At 44.5% G+C, this 17,500-nt stretch overlaps 1 protein-coding gene across 1 annotated transcript in view; it reads left to right on the top strand.

The window, feature by feature from the left end:
• Positions 1-17,500, top strand: part of prom1b (prominin 1 b) — a 41,184-nt gene that overhangs the window by 13,534 nt on the left and 10,150 nt on the right. Inside the window, exons 4-13 of the mRNA XM_062520557.1 lie at positions 4,845-4,965; positions 5,143-5,206; positions 5,548-5,637; positions 13,752-13,969; positions 14,355-14,429; positions 14,569-14,632; positions 15,275-15,434; positions 15,780-15,932; positions 16,538-16,661; positions 17,494-17,500. The exon at positions 17,494-17,500 is cut by the window's right edge and continues 97 nt beyond it. Of these exons, the coding sequence (XP_062376541.1) occupies positions 4,845-4,965; positions 5,143-5,206; positions 5,548-5,637; positions 13,752-13,969; positions 14,355-14,429; positions 14,569-14,632; positions 15,275-15,434; positions 15,780-15,932; positions 16,538-16,661; positions 17,494-17,500 (1,076 nt within the window). The remainder of the gene's footprint in view (positions 1-4,844; positions 4,966-5,142; positions 5,207-5,547; positions 5,638-13,751; positions 13,970-14,354; positions 14,430-14,568; positions 14,633-15,274; positions 15,435-15,779; positions 15,933-16,537; positions 16,662-17,493) is intronic.

The raw sequence follows: 17,500 nt of genomic DNA, 5'->3' as shown, positions 1-17,500 counted from the left end.
GGGCGGTTTTCGCCGAGACTGAATGGCCACATCTGGTGCTCGATCAATGGCGCGTTCACCGACGTCGCTGCCCACTCACAGGGGCTCTGTTCAATGCCCCTCCGCCCGCCCACTCAGCGCACGCACGCACGCACGCACGCACGCGTCGCTCGCTTACTCAGCCCCGCGGTTTGTCCTCGGAGGAGGAAGTTGGCTCCTGGGTTCATCAGTGTCCTTTCATGCTTGCACACAAGAGGCTGATTGGTGGGTAGAGCTGGGTGGAAGAGAGCGCGGCGGCACGCCGAGCAGCAACGCCAGAGTCTCACAAGAGCTCTCGGCTCTCTCAGACGCCCCGTCACGTTCAGGTGTTTCTCAGCTGTGAACGCTGGGGATGAGGCGACATGTCGGAGCGTTCTTCTTTTTTATTTTCCTCTGATAAGGAAGTCTTTTTGAAGCAGTCTGCCTGGTGGGTGCGGTGGTGGAAAGTTGCTAACGAACTGAGACAATGCGGTGAATCACAAACAGGCTTGTCAGCGAGGAGGGATTTGCAAAGAAACTGTGAAACTAATGCACATGTGTGAAGTGAAATGTGCATTCGGTGAAGAGAAAAGAAGGGTTAGCAGCCCGACTAACGAGCCATTTTGGTTTCTCTTTTATTAATAGTCCTCTAAATCAGAAGTGCTGTGTTTTGGTGAGACGTGAGGTAGCCAGAGGCAAGCTTGTGTGTTACTCAGCTTAGCTCTCGGGTCAGTGGACTGGGGATCTCCATGGCGTGAGGAATACAAGCTGACCTGCTCGTTTGGACTAATCTCAGCCTGTCTAGGGCAATTAGTGCACACCTAACCAACACATACACATACAGACACACACACACACACACATGCACATGCACATGCAATTACAGTACTCACCTACTAACACACATACTGTACACATAGATACACATACATATGCAGACACTTACTAACACACATTCACAAACAATTAGCATACACCTCACCTACTAAGACACATAAATACACATACACATACACAAGATAGAGAGAGAGAGAGAGAGAAATAGGGAGAGAGACAGACAGAGAAAGAGAAATAGAGAGAGGGAATTACAGTAGGGAGAGAGACAAAGAGAGAAAGAGAAATAGAGAGAGAGGGAATTAGGGGGAGAGACAGAGAGAGAAAGAGAAATAGAGAGAGATGGGGGGAAAACTGAAAGATGTGGACATGAATTGGTTATTTTGAGTGACTCATCACTGATATTCTAATAATAGAATGTTGATTCTCATGAAGTGAATGAGTCAGTGCATTTCCAACAATCGTTCAGACGCCACAATAAACACTGACGCCACACTCTCATTACGTACCTCTGATTCGATTTGTGTCTGAAGAGCTGGCAAAGTTAGATTTGTTGAAGTGTAAAACGCACTCTTAAAAAAAGGTGCTATGTAGAACTATGTTGCATGCTTCATATATGGCACCCCTTCATGGTTCTTTAACCCTCATGTTGTCCTAAAATCTTACGACGTTCGTTGTCCTTGGGGTCAATTTGACCCCAGCTACAAAAAACTCTCAAAAATGATTAAAATTATTTTTTTTACCCAATTTTTTTTTGTGGTAGGTACTTAACAAGAGTGTAATAACCACTATCAAAAGCCCTACAAAACAATCCAACCCCCCCACACCCCTTTATGAACCCTGGAACCCTGACTGGCAATATGGCCAATCCAGTGTCAACAGCCCAAAGGCTGACTTTTTGGACTTTTTCAGACCTGCCAAAATAACTTATATGTAATATGTACTTGTATATGAAATAATGATAATAGCTACATGTTCTCATACTATTACAATAATAATATCCATAATTTGTCAAATATTCATTTTCATCATGTTTCATAAAAATGGGGTCAAATTGACCCCAATACCACCAACGTAACTATTTTTTTTACAGGACATTGGAAACATATTTTTGTGCAAATTTCATGTTTACTCTGTTGTACCCTTCAAATAAGGAAAAGTCATGAAACTTGAAGCAAAACAAAAAAAGTGAACCATATATTTTATGATGTTAAACACTGCTTGGGGTCAAATTGACCCCAAGGACAACATAAGGGTTAAAGCATTTTGAAGGTCCATCAAAGGAACTGCTAAGGGTTCTTTAAAGCCTGCATGGTTCTATACAGCACTAGTCTGGCTATCACCATACTAAGATCAATCTTTTAAGATTGAACATTAGTCTGGGGAGTCTGCGCTTTATTTCTACTGCACAAGAGCTGGGATCAATGGGCATACACATGACTCTGTACACTTTTGTATAGTCCTTCAACCAGTCAGACCAATGACCCAGGTACGCCTTTTGGATAAGCTAGTTTGTGATTGGACCCAGCAGATGTGGACATTGAGCAGGAGAGATAGATGTGCAGGTTTCCAGCCTGAGCTGCAGGGCGAAATCCAAATCGCCGGCAGATCAAGTAGAGTTTACCCAGCCTAATATAGCACCTCAAGAACCCTTTTTGAAATAGTGCAGCTTCAGGAAGAGCAGTAAGTTGTCTGTCTCCATTAGGTCTGGTTTATGTGAGTTTGAATAGACAGACTTTATCTTCCCGTCCGTTTCCAGGTTTTCTTTACACTCTTAAAACAAATGTGTTGTCCCTATCGGGACACAAGTTGTGTTGTTTTCAACACATGTTGAAGAGTGTACAGTAGGCAGATGGTGTTGATAAGTACTGTAACTTTAGTCGTATAGAAAAGACATATCACACGTTGCGAGAAGGAGATAGGTTGAGAGATTGAATCTTGTTTTTCGGGATTAATGTCTTATTTCTGAGAATTGTGGAGATTGCAGTGGGGATGAAAAGATGGCTTTTGAGATGGGGCTAGGGCACACTCACACACACACAAACACGGAGCTTAATCATCTTATCAAGTTCAGAGAGCACACCTGCAGATATTTCAGTAAGAAATTAGACTCTACAGCTCTCTCTCTCTCTCTCTCCTCTCTTTCTCGCTTTCTTGTAAAATACAAAAGAGTGTGTGTGTGTGTGTGTGTGTGTGTGTGTGTGTGTGTGTGTGTGTGTGTGTGTGTGTGTGTGTGTGTGCGCGCGTGTGTGTGTGTGTGTGTGTGTGTGTGTGTGTGTGTGAGCGAGTGTGTGTGCGTGTCTGTATGGAACAGAGCATAGTAGCAGTTAGTTGACACTGATCTTCCCTTCTCCGCCATGAGAAAGTTGCTCTGTGAATGAGGTGTTGACTGCAGCATATTTCATCTTTCATCTTGTATTCTGTGTCTTCCTGGCTCCTGTGCTGCATCTGTTGAAGCCTGTACTCTTCTCCTGTTCACCGGCTGCTCTCTGAGATTATTATAAATCTTCTGATGGGGATAGCAGAGAGCAGGGGACTTGCTGGGCCACAAAGACCATCTTGTTATTAATAGGAGAAAGGGTGTGTGTGTGTGTATGTGTGTGTGTGTGTGTGTATGTGTATGTGTGTGCGTGCGTGCGTGCGTGCATGCGCGTGCGTGCGTGTGTGTGTGTGTGTGTGTCTGTGTCTATGTAAGTAGGTATTAAAGTATCATTATCAGGTAAATTAATACACAATGACCAATACGAATAATTGTACATGTTGCTGGCAACTGGTTTGACTGTGTTTCAGCACATTAACCAGAATGTATCCCCTTCCTCCACAAACACACACACACACAAACACACACACACATACTGAGAGACCAGTTACCTATGCCATCAGGCTGTTTTATCGCTAATTCTCAAGTTACAGCTTTATTAAATTGTGGCAGCACTCAAGTGTGTGTGTGTGTGTGTGTGTGTGTGTGTGTGTGTGTGAGAGAGAGAATATGGAGAAGGGAAAAGTCTGTAATCTGTAATCAAATCCAGCGATTTTCAGGGTAATGTGAAGGCATTTAATCAAATGTGTGTGAGTGTATGTGAGATCGAGTGAAGGGGTACATTTCTCTGTGTGTAAATGTGTGAGTTAGTTTCATCCCAGTGTGCCATCCTCTTTCTAAAGCTGCACCTGTTCTTTGCACAACACACACTTAAAATATCCTTTTACCAAATTCATATACAGTCCCTCGCCAGTGTTCATTCATGCTCAGAGCTGCCCCTCTTGTGTACTGGGCCTGTGTGCCTATGGATAAGGCATTTACTGTGTGTGGGCATCAGCTATACTGTAAATGGACTGCAGTTTGGGTTACAGTACAGTTACAGTAGATTGTTCATGAACTAACACATGAAGAGACAGAGAGCGAGAGAGAGAGAGAGAGAGACAGACAGAGACAGAGAAAGAGATGGAGCACATTGGATCACGGAGGTGGGGTGCATCTTGTCCATGATGTTGAATAAACAGTGGCACTAATTTATCCCACTCTGATTAAACAACAGTGTGAACACACAAACCATCGCACATGAAGTCTGTCACAAACTACACAAATAGGCTTTAGGATTCCACAGCGATCCCTTTAACGTTGCTATTCTTAGGACAGGGATGGCGTGGGGAGGGGGAGGCGACGGATTCGAGGAAACTACAAAAGCTCGGAAGGAGAGCGTCTCCCATCTTCAGAGAGAGAATAAGCTTACTGAGGTCATGGGTTCTTCATATGAGTCAGTTTGTACTCATTGTACTGAATAACATGTGGCCCAGTTTAGTGACTCACACAGGGCACTGGACGATAATCATGTCTGGGTGGTGAGCAGTGCCCTTACAATGCCCCCTGCTGGTGAAGAGTTGTAATTGCGTATCCCCTACACAGCAGGGTGGAATGGTAAATGGTTTCAGCAGGATGTTTGTGTAGTGATGCTGATCAGGTTGAGTCTGTGACCTATATCGATGAGAGTGTGTGTGTTGTTTGTGTGTTGCAGTGGTGGAGTGTTGATTGCATATTCAGCCAACCACAACCTGAGTTCCCACATCAAAAGCACCAGGAGACTGGTCAACACCAACATCAGGGACCTCAAGTCCTTTGCCAACACCACACCAGCGGTAAGGCTCCATTGCATACAGTATCAACACACATATAAAACATATATTTCTTTGTTTCCGATTTGTTTGCTAGCACTTCAGTCTATTCCCCTAAGCGTCATGCTAGCTGAAAAGAACCTAGAGGGGGTTTGAAGGGTTTTGGCTGACACTTCTGTTTGTTTGTTTGTTTTTTTGCAGCAAATAGACTTCCTGACAGCGCAGTACACCACAGCCAAAAACAAGGTCCTCTCCGACCTGGATAGTGAGTATCAGAACTCATGCATGGGTGTGGACAGCATGTTCTATATGTACTAGGCCTATACTGTACAGTAATTTCCTGTGTATTAGCCGCATTGTGTATAGCCACAGGACAGTGTTTTATGCTAGTTAAAAGAAGCAAAACCATTAATACCATATTAACTGCCCCGTGTATTAGTAGTTGAAGAAAATGTGCAAAATAGATGTATAAGCTGCGGCTAATAGTTGGAAAATTACGCTATTATGTATGTATGTATGTATGTATGTATGTATGTATCTAACCATCTAAATAGCTATTTAACTAGTATATATGGCAAAGTGTTTTGACCAAAATATTTATTCCAGACATTGGGACGATACTTGGTGGCCGGATTCAAAGCCAGTTAGAGAAAGACGTTGTTCCCGCTCTGGATAATGCCCTACGCATGACTGGAGGTAGAGACTATAAACTTCTCTCTGACTCTCACTCTCTCTCTCCCTCTCCCTCTCCCTCTCCCTCTCCTCTCTCTCTCTCTCTCTCTCTCTCTCTCTCTCTCTCTCTCTCTCTTTCAAACACACACACACACACACACACACACTGAGACACAACACACAAACATGCACACACACACACACACACACACACATACACACAATCCAAAAATAAGCCCAGTCACTCACTGCATACCTGTGCCCACCATGCATATAATATCTATCTACATTAGTTCTAACAATGATGCATATCTCTTCTCACTGTGCTTTGTTCCACGATGATTGGCCCGTAGTCAAAGTGGAGAGTGCTATCAAAGGTAACAGAGCCAGTAGACGGACCCTGTAGTCACTGACCCGCTGCTGTCTGTGGCCGTCCCGTGCTGTGCTGTGTTTGTTGTCGTTGTGGTGGCATCCCAAAACCTTACCTGAAATTAGCGATGTTTTTTTTAAGTGTGTACCTGACCAGATTCCAGATTCTCCCTCTGTTCGGAAGATGTACTACTTCTATATTAAACTGGTGACAGCGTTTTTGTAGGCAAATTTAGATCTTGATCTTCACAATTCTATTACGTGTGAATGGTAATGTGTTTACAACAGATTATGTGGAGAACGCCGTGTTATGAGTTATTTCTGCCCTGGACAGACAGCTCTCAGTATTCAGTTTGAGAGCACATCAGATCCACAGCGTGCCTTTCCGGGGGTGTCTTAATCTAATCACGAGAGTCAACAGGCTGTATCTGTCCTGCTTTATGTAAGTCCAGCGTAAATGAAGAGCCGAGTCTTCAAACGCTGGATCGTCCTGCACAGGGCAGCCCTGCCTGCCGCGCTCAGCCAACAATGCTCGCTCATGCCAGAAAACTGTGGCCAAGCCCCGGTCGCCTGACCAGTGGCGGGTCGATCCTTCTAGAATATTCCTTAAAGGTCCAGTGTGGTGGACAGATGCAGCTTTGTCCTGTGTGAGTGTTTTTTCGATTACGAGAGATGACCATGAGGAAGGGGGTTGGGGGAAGGAGGAGGAGGAGGATGGCTACTGAGACGGAGGGTGGAAGATGAACCACTGCGGTGCGTCTATGTAAAGAGATGCAGTATAAACAGGGTGGGCCAGAGGCGATGTGGTCTGCGGTGGCATCCTGCTGTCAGAGGGGGTCGGGGGGGGGGGGGGGGGGATTAGGTGGAGGAAGTTGATGGTGGAGGAGGGGGGCTTATTGGCCAATCCACAGCACCAGTGGGCAGAGCCACCTGCCACCACGTAACTGTTTGTTTTAGAGGTGTTTTATTTAGGCCATGCCCACATGGACCGCTGAGATCTAGACTTACATTATGAGATCCATTTGGCCTGGTTAGTGCTCAGACACCACAGCACCTCACAGTTTGTTAACACATTAGGGTCAGCACAAGGGCCATATTTCAACCTGGGAGCTACAGTATACTGTATGTAGACATTTGAAGGTCCAAACTAGGAGGAATTACTATGAGAATTGGTGCAGTATTGATAAACCATGTTTTTACCACAATGGTAATCTTCAGTTGAGCTAAGCAACCAAAGGCTGTGAAGTGATGCTGAATGTTCCACTCAGTGAAAGCATGGCATGGCCAGGTGTTCGTCATGATTACTAGTTCAAATCAGTACCACCTGTGCCAGTGACATCTTGTGGTGGATTTATCAGGTCAGACAGGAAAATTCTCTTCATAGATTTTATTGAAGTTTCACAAGTTCGTTAGAGAACAATTGTTATAGTCCATTTGAACAAAGCGCTGAAGGCGTGACGTTTGTCTCGTGCTGAGTATGAGCAGTCTCACACACCGCTGTCTCAAGCACTTTCGCCCATTTGCGCAGGTCCGCTCAGAGGAGTCAGAGAGGTCAGATAGGTCAGAGATGTCAGAGAGTGACGCGCAGGTTGAAGGCCACTTTTATGCCCAGCTCGGGTTGCCGGGAATTGCAGTCCTGCGCGATGTCTATCAGGCAATCAGTGTCCGGGCCTGCTTAAAGCGACAACACAGTAAAAAGACACAACACACTCCGGCCCGATGAACCAGGTCGGAGAGCTATGTTCATCATTTACAGCTCCAGGTTATACAATAACTGTATGGGTCTTCTTAAAACATTTGTTGAAGTTCTTACTTGACATGATCTTACATGACCGTCTCTTCCAATAAACAACTCTTCAACTTGTCCTAATTTCCACATGTGTCTTGGGATTTTATCCTCTTGAATTAATACAATGTCTCCAACTTTGAATTGAGATGTATTAGCATGTTTTACTGTATGCGCTGACCTTAATTGTAGTAGATATTCATTTCTCCAGCGTTTCCAAAACGATTCAATGATCCGCTGTCTGTATCTCCACCTTTTGGTCAATGCTTCGGCGTTCGCTCCTTGCACATCTGTCGGACTTGGCTGAGGGGGTAAGGTTGTCAGTCTTTTTCCTACTAAAAAGTGTGCAGGGGTTAGAGGCAACAATTCTTCACTGTCTGGGTACAGATAGGTCAATGGACGTGAATTAATTACTGCTTCGACTTCAATGATTATTGTTTGCAGTTCTTCAAACGTCAGGCATGCTCTACCCAGTATTTTGCGAACACAGGTCTTCACAGTGCGTACCAATCGTTCCCAAAATCCTCCCCACCAGGCCGCTCTCTCAACGATGTATCTCCATGTTATCTGTTTTCCTGCGAACAAAACTTGCAAATCCTTGCTCTTCATTACTTGCCACATCTCTTTAAGATCTTTGTCAGCTCTTTTAAAAGTCTTCGCATTATCAGAATAAATTGTGTTACATATTCCTCTTCTAGCGATAAATCGCTTAAATGCCATTAAAAAAGCTTCTGTGGTCAAGTCTGAAACTAGTTCCAAATGCACAGCTCTTGTTACAGCACATGTAAATAAGGCTATGTATGTCTTCTTGTGATTAGGTTTGATATATAATGGACCAGCAAAGTCAATACCCGTTACCTCAAATGGTTGAGCTTCTGTAATTCGTTCTTTGGGTAGCGGAGCTTCGTGCTGTTGGCTCGGCTTGACTTTTGACTTGCGGCACACCAAACATCTCAGCACCACCTTCTTGCACAGTTGTCGTCCGCGTAAAATCCAGCTGGCTTCTCTTACTTGCGTAAGCGTGTCTCTTACTCCAGAATGCAGTACCTCTTCGTGCGCTTTTCTCACAATCAATTCTGAGAATCTGTGGTTAGTTGGAAGAATCCATGGGTGTTTCACCTCATGCGGCAAAGCGCTCTTCTGCAAGCGTCCTCCAACTCGCAAGATTCCTGCATCGTCAAGAAAGGGGTTAAGATTTAACAGTTTAGATGTTCGTAAAAGTTCCTTTCCAGCACGCAAGTTGTCCATATCTGCAGGGAAGCTTTGATTTTGCGTGTTTAAAATCCAATATGATTGAGCATTTCTTATTTCTTCTGCACTCAATTCTCCGTTCAACTTTTCTGCATGTCTCGTATTATGAATGAATCTTTTAATCCATGACGTTATTCTCAATACCTTTTGCAAATCACTATACTTGTTCAAATCAAACAATGGTTCTTTAATGTCGTTTTCGTTTACCTTGTTTGCTGTGACTTGATTTTGAGAAATACCTTCAGCGATCTCCGTTGGTTCTGTTGACTCCATCTCCAGCTCCTGCGCTTCGAGCTCATGTAGCCACTGCGGCCCTTGCCACCATAGGTCGGCTTCAATCATGGAATCTACAGATATCCCTCTTGTACCGAGATCTGCTGGGTTGTCCTGGCCTTTACAATGTTTCCAATTTTCTGGCATTGTCAACTTTTGGATTTCTGACACACGGTTGGCTACAAATGGTTTCCATTCTTTTGCGTTGCTCTTTATCCAATGTAGCGTTATCATGGAATCTGTCCAAAGTTTCAGATTGCTTTTATCCAACTTCAAATGTGTGACGACATACGTTCCTAGTCTTGCTCCAATCACTGCTCCTAAGAGCTCAAGTCTGGGTAAAGTAGTTGGCTTTAATGGGGCTACTCTTGTTTTTGCTGCGATTAAACTACTGCTGCAATAACCGTCTGCATTGGCTATGCGCATATACGCTGCTGCGCAATATGCATTTGGACTAGCATCGCAGAACACATGCACTTCTTTAACTTGAATGGGCTCACCTTCTGGCAGTGAATCATATCTCCGTTGCACAGATAGCTGTTGTAAAGTTGGTATCTCTGTACACCACTGTTCCCATTTTTCACTCAGATCTTCTGGAAGTTCTTCATCCCACTCGATTCCTCTTTGCCATAACTCCTGAAAAAGGCATTTTATCCTAATAGTGAATGGGGATAAAAATCCGATTGGATCAAACAGTCTAGCAGCTGATTGTAACACTCCACGTTTTGAATTGACTTTCTTTGCCAAAAACTGTACTAAGTCGTCCACTTCAAATGTAAATTCATCGTTGTCTGTTTTCCATGTAATTCCAAGCACTTTCAATGTTGATTGGCCTTTGATTTCTGCTTTTTCTATGAACTCTGTATGCAGCCATTTTTCTTGCAATTCTTTTGCGTTCGTTTTCCACTTGCAAAGCACCATTCCGGCGGTAGACATTATTTCTTTCGCTTTTAGCGCTAGGTTTTCCGCTGATTTCACATCTGCAGCTCCAGTAATCAAATCATCAACATAAAGATTTTCTCATAATGTTGACCACTTCTGGATAGATGGTTTCGTACCTTTCAAGATGATGTCTGATTGTCGCTGCCAGCAGAAAAGGGCTTGATGTCACTCCGAATGGGACTCGAGTCATTCTCAAGGTTATGAGATTGGCTTCTTCACGGTTACTTGGCTTGTCCTTAGTCCATAAAAACCTCAAAGCATCTCGATCTTGTTCATTTAATAAAATTTGTAAAAATGCCTTGGTAATATCTGCCATCAGTGCCACTTTGTGTTCACGGAATCTTAAAAGTATACTCAAAAGTTCAGGATTCAGATTTGGGCCTGCAAAGAGACATTGATTTAGAGATGGACTATTATTCTCATGAGAAGACGCATCAAACACTACACGCACTTTGGTTGTAGCTCTGTCTTCCTTCACCACAGCATGATGGGGCATATAGTAAATAGGACTTACTGTGTTGGCTGAATTTTCACTGGTCACTTCTTCAATTATTCCTTCCCGCAAGTAGTCTTGCATCACTGCGTCATACCTCTCATAAAGAGACTGTTCCTTGCTAAATTTCTTGGTCAGATTGGTGAATCTGCGTTTAGCTACAGTCCAATTCGATGCCAATTCACAGTGATTTTCCTTCCAAGGCAAACTCACTTCGTATCTGCCTCCCTTATTGATCACTGTTCTTTTAAACTTCTGAATGGCCTCGTTTTCAATGACACGTGATTCCTTTTCTGGGTATATTCCTATGGACTCAGTTTCCCAAAAACAGCGCAGCTGATTGGATAGTGAAACGTCTTCGGCTACACTGACATGTAGCACGTCAATGTCCACAGGTTCTGTAGTGACTTTCAGCACTGTCACTGTCCCTTGTAGCAACCATCCAAACTTGCTTTCTATTGCTACCAGCGAGTCACTTAAGCGCTCCATTTGTCCGGTCACAATTTTCCAGTAGTAGTCCCCTCCTATGAGAATTCCAAGCTCCTCGTTCTCCATGCCTCGAATAGGCACGTCCGCCACTTGACGTCCTTTTTCTTCCAGTATCTTTCGGATGTTCTGATCTGCAATTTGCAATTTAGAAGTACAAACATGCGGGGTTTCTAGTAACTCTAGAACGACATTTTGTTCTGTTTTAATATTTCTCAGTCGTACTTGTACCTTTCTGCATTTGATCAATTTTGAAGTTGCTGATGCAAATGTGTGCAGATTGAGTGTTTCTTCACCAATAACTGGCAGATTTAGTGCTCTTGATAGGTTCTCCTGTATGAAACTTCTTTGACTTCCTCCATCCAGTAGACATCTGACAAGCTGGTCTTGCATTGGCGTTTCAATCCAGACTATTGCTGTCTGCAAGAATGTTGTGCCACTATGACTTGACTGTACTGGGGATACTGACACTACTGTATCTGATAAGCCTACTTCAGGTGTATGTGAAGTTACAGTGCTTAAGGCATGTTGGAAACAAACAGTTTTGTGATGTCTTCTACCGCAACCTTCGCATTGTATTCCTTGCGCTCTACAGTTGCGCGCGATATGTTTCGCACCTAAGCATACAAAACATCGGCCTTGTTTGCGCAGTTTGTCTCTCCTTGCTTCAACAGTGTGTACATTACATTCTCTTGACTTATGTGTTTTTTCGTTGCAGAATAAACAGTGTGATTCTTCTCTAGCGGACACATGAAACGTAGCTGATGTTGGAGCATAACTCTTTCTTCTCTCAAACACTCTTTTATCGCGGTCTCGTAAGGAGTCTTTTTCTAACACAGGGCCTGTTTGTCGCTGGGCTACACAGGCAGTTCGCTCTCGACTAACAACTTCCTTCTGTAAGAAATCCATTAAGTCCTTTACATTCAGAGCTTCTTCTTCCTTCAGTTGTTTCGTGAATTCGAGAGTTATTTCTTCAGGAATCATTTTCATCAAGATAGGGCAGAGTAAACAGCCGTAGGCATCTGATACCACTCCCATTGCGTCTAAGCTACGTACTTGAACTTCGCATTCATCATATAAGTTGCGTAGCGCTACAATGTCTGTTGCCTTTCTAACTGGAGTCAAATTGAGCAACTTGTTCATATGCGCATTAATAACCAAATCTTTTCTTCCAAATCTTTTCAGCAGCATTTTGATTGCATGATCATAATTTGCTTCGGTCAATGATAAGCCTGCTACAACTTTCGCTGCATTACCATTAAGAAATGATTTGAGATAATTAAACTTATCAACTTTTCTTAAATGCTCGTTGTCATGAATTGCACTCGTAAACTGGCTCCAAAAGTTTTGCCACTTACTTATGTCTCCACTGAAGTGTTCAATCGACAGCTTTGGTAGTTTCATCACTGGAATTCTATTCGTCTGGTTTGTCGTCTGCGAAGATGTATCGCTTTCATCATCTCTGATTTTTTCCAAAAACTTCTTTGTGCGCAGATAAGCAATTTTTATTTCATCCACATATTGCATGGCTCCATTTACCTCATCTTCCAACTCATCCGTTGGCGTATTTCTCTCTATTTCTAGATCCAATTCTTGCAGTGAACTTTCTCTATGACTTAATTGCTCGTTCCATTCTTCAAGAGTCTCTGGATTTGGCTCTTCTTTCCGTAATTCTTCGGCAATTCTATTAACTAACTTTGTCACTGCGGTTCTAATTGTTCCTCGCACTTTCTTCAATCTTGGAAGCTTATCCATTGTTCTCTTCTTCGGTGCTCACCTGTCCACACCTGTAGTCACTCACGTAATCCACGTCTCAGGTAGGGAATCTTCTTCTCGTCTTTTTCCCTCCAGATCCTTCTTTTCCCTCTTCTCCCGGGTTTCGGCACCAAAAATGTGGTGGATTTATCAGGTCAGACAGGAAAATTCTCTTCATAGATTTTATTGAAGTTTCACAAGTTCGTTAGAGAACAATTGTTATAGTCCATTTGAACAAAGCGCTGAAGGCGTGACGTTTGTCTCGTGCTGAGTATGAGCAGTCTCACACACCGCTGTCTCAAGCACTTTCGCCCATTTGCGCAGGTCCGCTCAGAGGAGTCAGAGAGGTCAGATAGGTCAGAGATGTCAGAGAGTGACGCGCAGGTTGAAGGCCACTTTTATGCCCAGCTCGGGTTGCCGGGAATTGCAGTCCTGCGCGATGTCTATCAGGCAATCAGTGTCCGGGCCTGCTTAAAGCGACAACACAGTAAAAAGACACAACACATCTGTGTTCGAATAGTGCGGTAATGACACTGACATCGGCATACTCAAACAGTTCCATATCTTCTCAGTAGAGAGTGGTCCATATTGAGCTGTTCCCCTGTCCCCTGTGACTTTAGCCAATTCAATAGCAACCCTGTGTTGAAGTTACCCTGTGTTGAAGTGGGTGTCCCCCTCGATCTGACATATCTCCATAGACACCTCCCTTTACTAGAAGGAGGGGATAAATCACACTGACCCCTATCTCTTCACCACTCCCCCCCCCACCCCCCCCCCCCCCAGCCATGCGGGAGACCAAGGAGGCCCTGGAGAACGTCAGCACGTCGCTGGAGATGCTGCAGGAGGCCACGGGCCGTCTGCAGAACAGCCTGCAGAACGAGCGCACGTCCCTGAGCAACACGCTCAACGACCCGGCCTGCTCCAACGGAGACGTCTCGCACACCTGCAACACCGTCAGGGGCACGCTCAGCCAGCTGGCCCTCAGCGCCAACTTCAACAGGGTAAGGGCGGCACGCCACCTCTCAGACACGTGGTATGCACTCTCGCCCGTTGTTCACACAATAGCATCTGGTTATAGATGTATCCCAAACCAAGGCAGGTGAGTTCCTTAGTCAATATGGAACTCACCACCAGGGAAATCACAGGGGATGTGTTGCTTTTCAGTATCTCAGTCCATATGCAGTCATGGGTCTCTCCCTGTGCCTTGTTATTCTCCCAGTGACTATCAGATATACACTAGCATAGCATGTACATACATACTGTATTAAGTGCTGTTTGGTCTGTCCTTTGTGTGCCCTATCGTCCTCAATGATGATCAGATATATGCTAGCGTAACGTGCACATACTGTATTAAGCTCTGTGTGGTCTGTCTTCTGTGTGTTCCAGCTCCCTGATGTAAATGCCCAGCTGGCCAATGTGGACGATGTCCTTAAAACTGACCTCAGCAATATAGTCCAGAAGGTAATGCATCAAGTACATGTTAGAGTGTGTGTGTGTGTGTGTGTGTGTGTGTGTATGTGTGTGTGTGTGTGTGTGTGTGTGTGTGTGTGTGATGTTTTCCAATAAAGTGAACATTATCTGTGTCCCTCCCCTGCTCTAGGGTTACTCAGCCTTCAATAACACTCCAAAGCTGGTTACAGAGCAGACCCAGAATATAGTCTCAAGTAAGTGGGTGCTTTCTCGGATGACTTTGGAGATATTCATATTAACATCATACTGTATAATGCACAGCATATTCTCTGCATTGCCTTATTTCTCGTCAAAGTTGTTTTCCTCCATTGAAAACGTATTGAAAATGTTGTAACTACTGTAGTAACTTTACAGCTTTTCTTCTCACACCAATGGTTTAATCTGTGATAACAGATGCTCACCATGACTGTTTCTTATTGTTTTTTTTCTTTTGTTCTTCCTTTTTGGAAACGCATTTCTCTTGTAAAACAGCTCTGCCTCGTAAGTGTCAGTGACGTGTATCGTGTCCTTCCATCCTTGCCGTAGTCATTTGCAAGTGCAGCCTTAGAGTGGCTCACATACCTGCACTGACTCACTGTAAACTATTACCTGTAGTATTGGATGGACCTAGAACGTGGCATATTTGTGAATCAAAGACTAAAACCCCAGTAGAATTCATTTGCCCCATTTATTTGTTTGATGAGTCGTTGAGATTGTTATGTTGAGACTGTTGAGTTACAGTATTTGTTTAGGATCCAGTCTGCTAACCCTTTACATCATATACTGAGTTCACTATATGATACGACTTCATGTGTCAATCGTCGTCACTCACATCTTCCCGTCTGGATGTCCTGCAGGGGTGAAGGGCATGCTGGATAAGGTCGGAGGAGAGGTCATCGGCTTCACAAAAATGTTTCCACTGGAGCCGGCTCTGGTCAACTTCACCCTGTTCCTGACAGACGGCCAGAAGAACATTGAGTCCTATTACCCTCAGATCGACCAGCTCGACTTCTACAGGTGCAGTACCATATCATTTCAGTCAGGTGTTCAGAGGAATTACTGTAGGCCTACCTGTAATTTCCCAAAGTATTAGCCATGGCTTATACATTGATTTTTCAAAATTTCTTCAGCTATGAGGTTAATATACAGGGGCAGTTGATATGCCATTTATATGGTCTTGTTTTTTTTAACTTGCCGAAAACACTGTCCAGGAAATTACTGTAGCTTTTCTAGGTGTCTAGATGTTCTAGGTGTTAGTGTGTTTCAGTCAGAAGACAGAATGGAGACTGCTATGGAGACTTTCAACAGCTCTCTCTCTCCACATTATTTACCCCCCTCTCTCTCTCTGTGTCTCTCTCTCAGGTGGATCGGCTGTGTAGCCATCTGCTGCATGGTGGTTCTCATCCTGGCCTTTAACTTTCTGGGCCTGCTGTGTGGAACCTGCGGCTTTGACAAGAACGCCTCCCCCACCACACGGGGCTGCCTGTCCAACACCGGTGGCAACCTCCTCATGGCGTGAGTCAACACCCCCGCCAACACTTCACCCCAGCAGACACCATAGGCCCTTTAAATCTGAGGGCCCAGCCGGCTGGCTGGGGCACCTACAGTACACTGTAGTCCGGTGACCCGGGTTTGATTCCCGCCCCGTGGTCCTTTCCAGATACCACCCCATCTCTCTCTCCCACTTGTTTCCTGTCATTCTCCACTATCTACATCTGTTTACATCTGTTTCTAGATGGTTTCAGATCGTTTGAAATTAATGTAGATACTTTGAAATGAAAATGAGTCAGAATATAGAATAACGTTCTACAAAATGTTGACATTTAAAATGTAATTTTTACATTTTTTTTTGTTTATCTCCAAGTTGCCATAAGCTCACTGTTGTTTTCTAAGCCACTGGAAATACCTTGGGAATGCTCATGTTTATTTATGCAGTTGAAAGGGTCTAAATCAGCAGATGAAATGCATGTGTAACTTCAAATGCTTCCTTTTCATTCATTTTCCTTCTCCCCCCTCTCTCTCCCTCTCCTCTCTCTCTCTCTCTCTCTCTCTCTCTCTCTCTCTCTCTCTCTCTCTCTCTCTCTCTCTCCACCCCTCCCTTCCCCTCTCTCTCTCTATAGTGGTGTGGGTTTCAGCTTCATCTTCTCATGGGCACTCATGGCGATCGTGGTGTCCACGTTTGTCGTCGGGGGCAACGTGGAGAAACTGATCTGTGAGCCGCTGGCCAATAGAGAGCTGTTCAAGGTCAGTGCCTCAGAATTCAAGGGCAAGGGGAAAAGAGGGCAGCACACTGCAACTAAAACCCAAGGAGCCATTGCCTTGAACATTCCAGCACTATCTATCTTTTGTGTGTCTACGTTTTTTTTTTTTTTTTTAAGTAGGAGCTACAGGAACTGTACGTACTGTAACTATGTCAATGCTAATGCGGGATAGCGGTCCTGAGAGAGGCAATTGATGAGCGCTGATGCGAAAATCAGTGGCTCCGTGGCCAGGCCTGTATCCTGCAGGTGTTGGTTTTGGCCGTGGGGCGAGCGCAGCGCTGTGTAATATTGCATAACTGGCAGCCTAACACTGGGGCGGCTGTGTGTCCTTACTCCGCCGCCCACTTCTGGAGGGGTTGGGGATGTCGGTTGGCCGGAGTTCCAAACGGACACGAAGGAATGTGCTCGGTGATCCAGAGCAGAGTAGTAGAATGCTTCGCACATTTACACATGCACACACACACACACACACACACACACACACACACACACACACACACACACACACACACACACACACACACACACACACACACACACACACACACACACACACACACACACACACACACACACACACACAGAGACACACACACATACACACAAGGAAGCATAAGGAGTAAGGAGCATGTAGTGAAGTGGGTGATGCATATGGTGCCTTATCCAGGTGACAGACAGCTGTTTAGCTCCTGGAGGCACATGGCACATTATGCATTATGTCTGTGGCTTATGAAGCATGCATTGCAAACAGTGATCATCATAAAGCTCAAATAATACATAATAATGACACATGATAAATCCTTCTCTCTGAGCAGATCATTG

This window comes from Sardina pilchardus, chromosome 2 (genome assembly GCF_963854185.1).
Source record: "Sardina pilchardus chromosome 2, fSarPil1.1, whole genome shotgun sequence".
NCBI lineage: Eukaryota > Metazoa > Chordata > Actinopteri > Clupeiformes > Clupeidae > Sardina > Sardina pilchardus.
The sequence above is the reverse complement of the archived record's forward strand: the minus strand, read 5'-3'. Positions and strand labels throughout refer to the sequence as shown.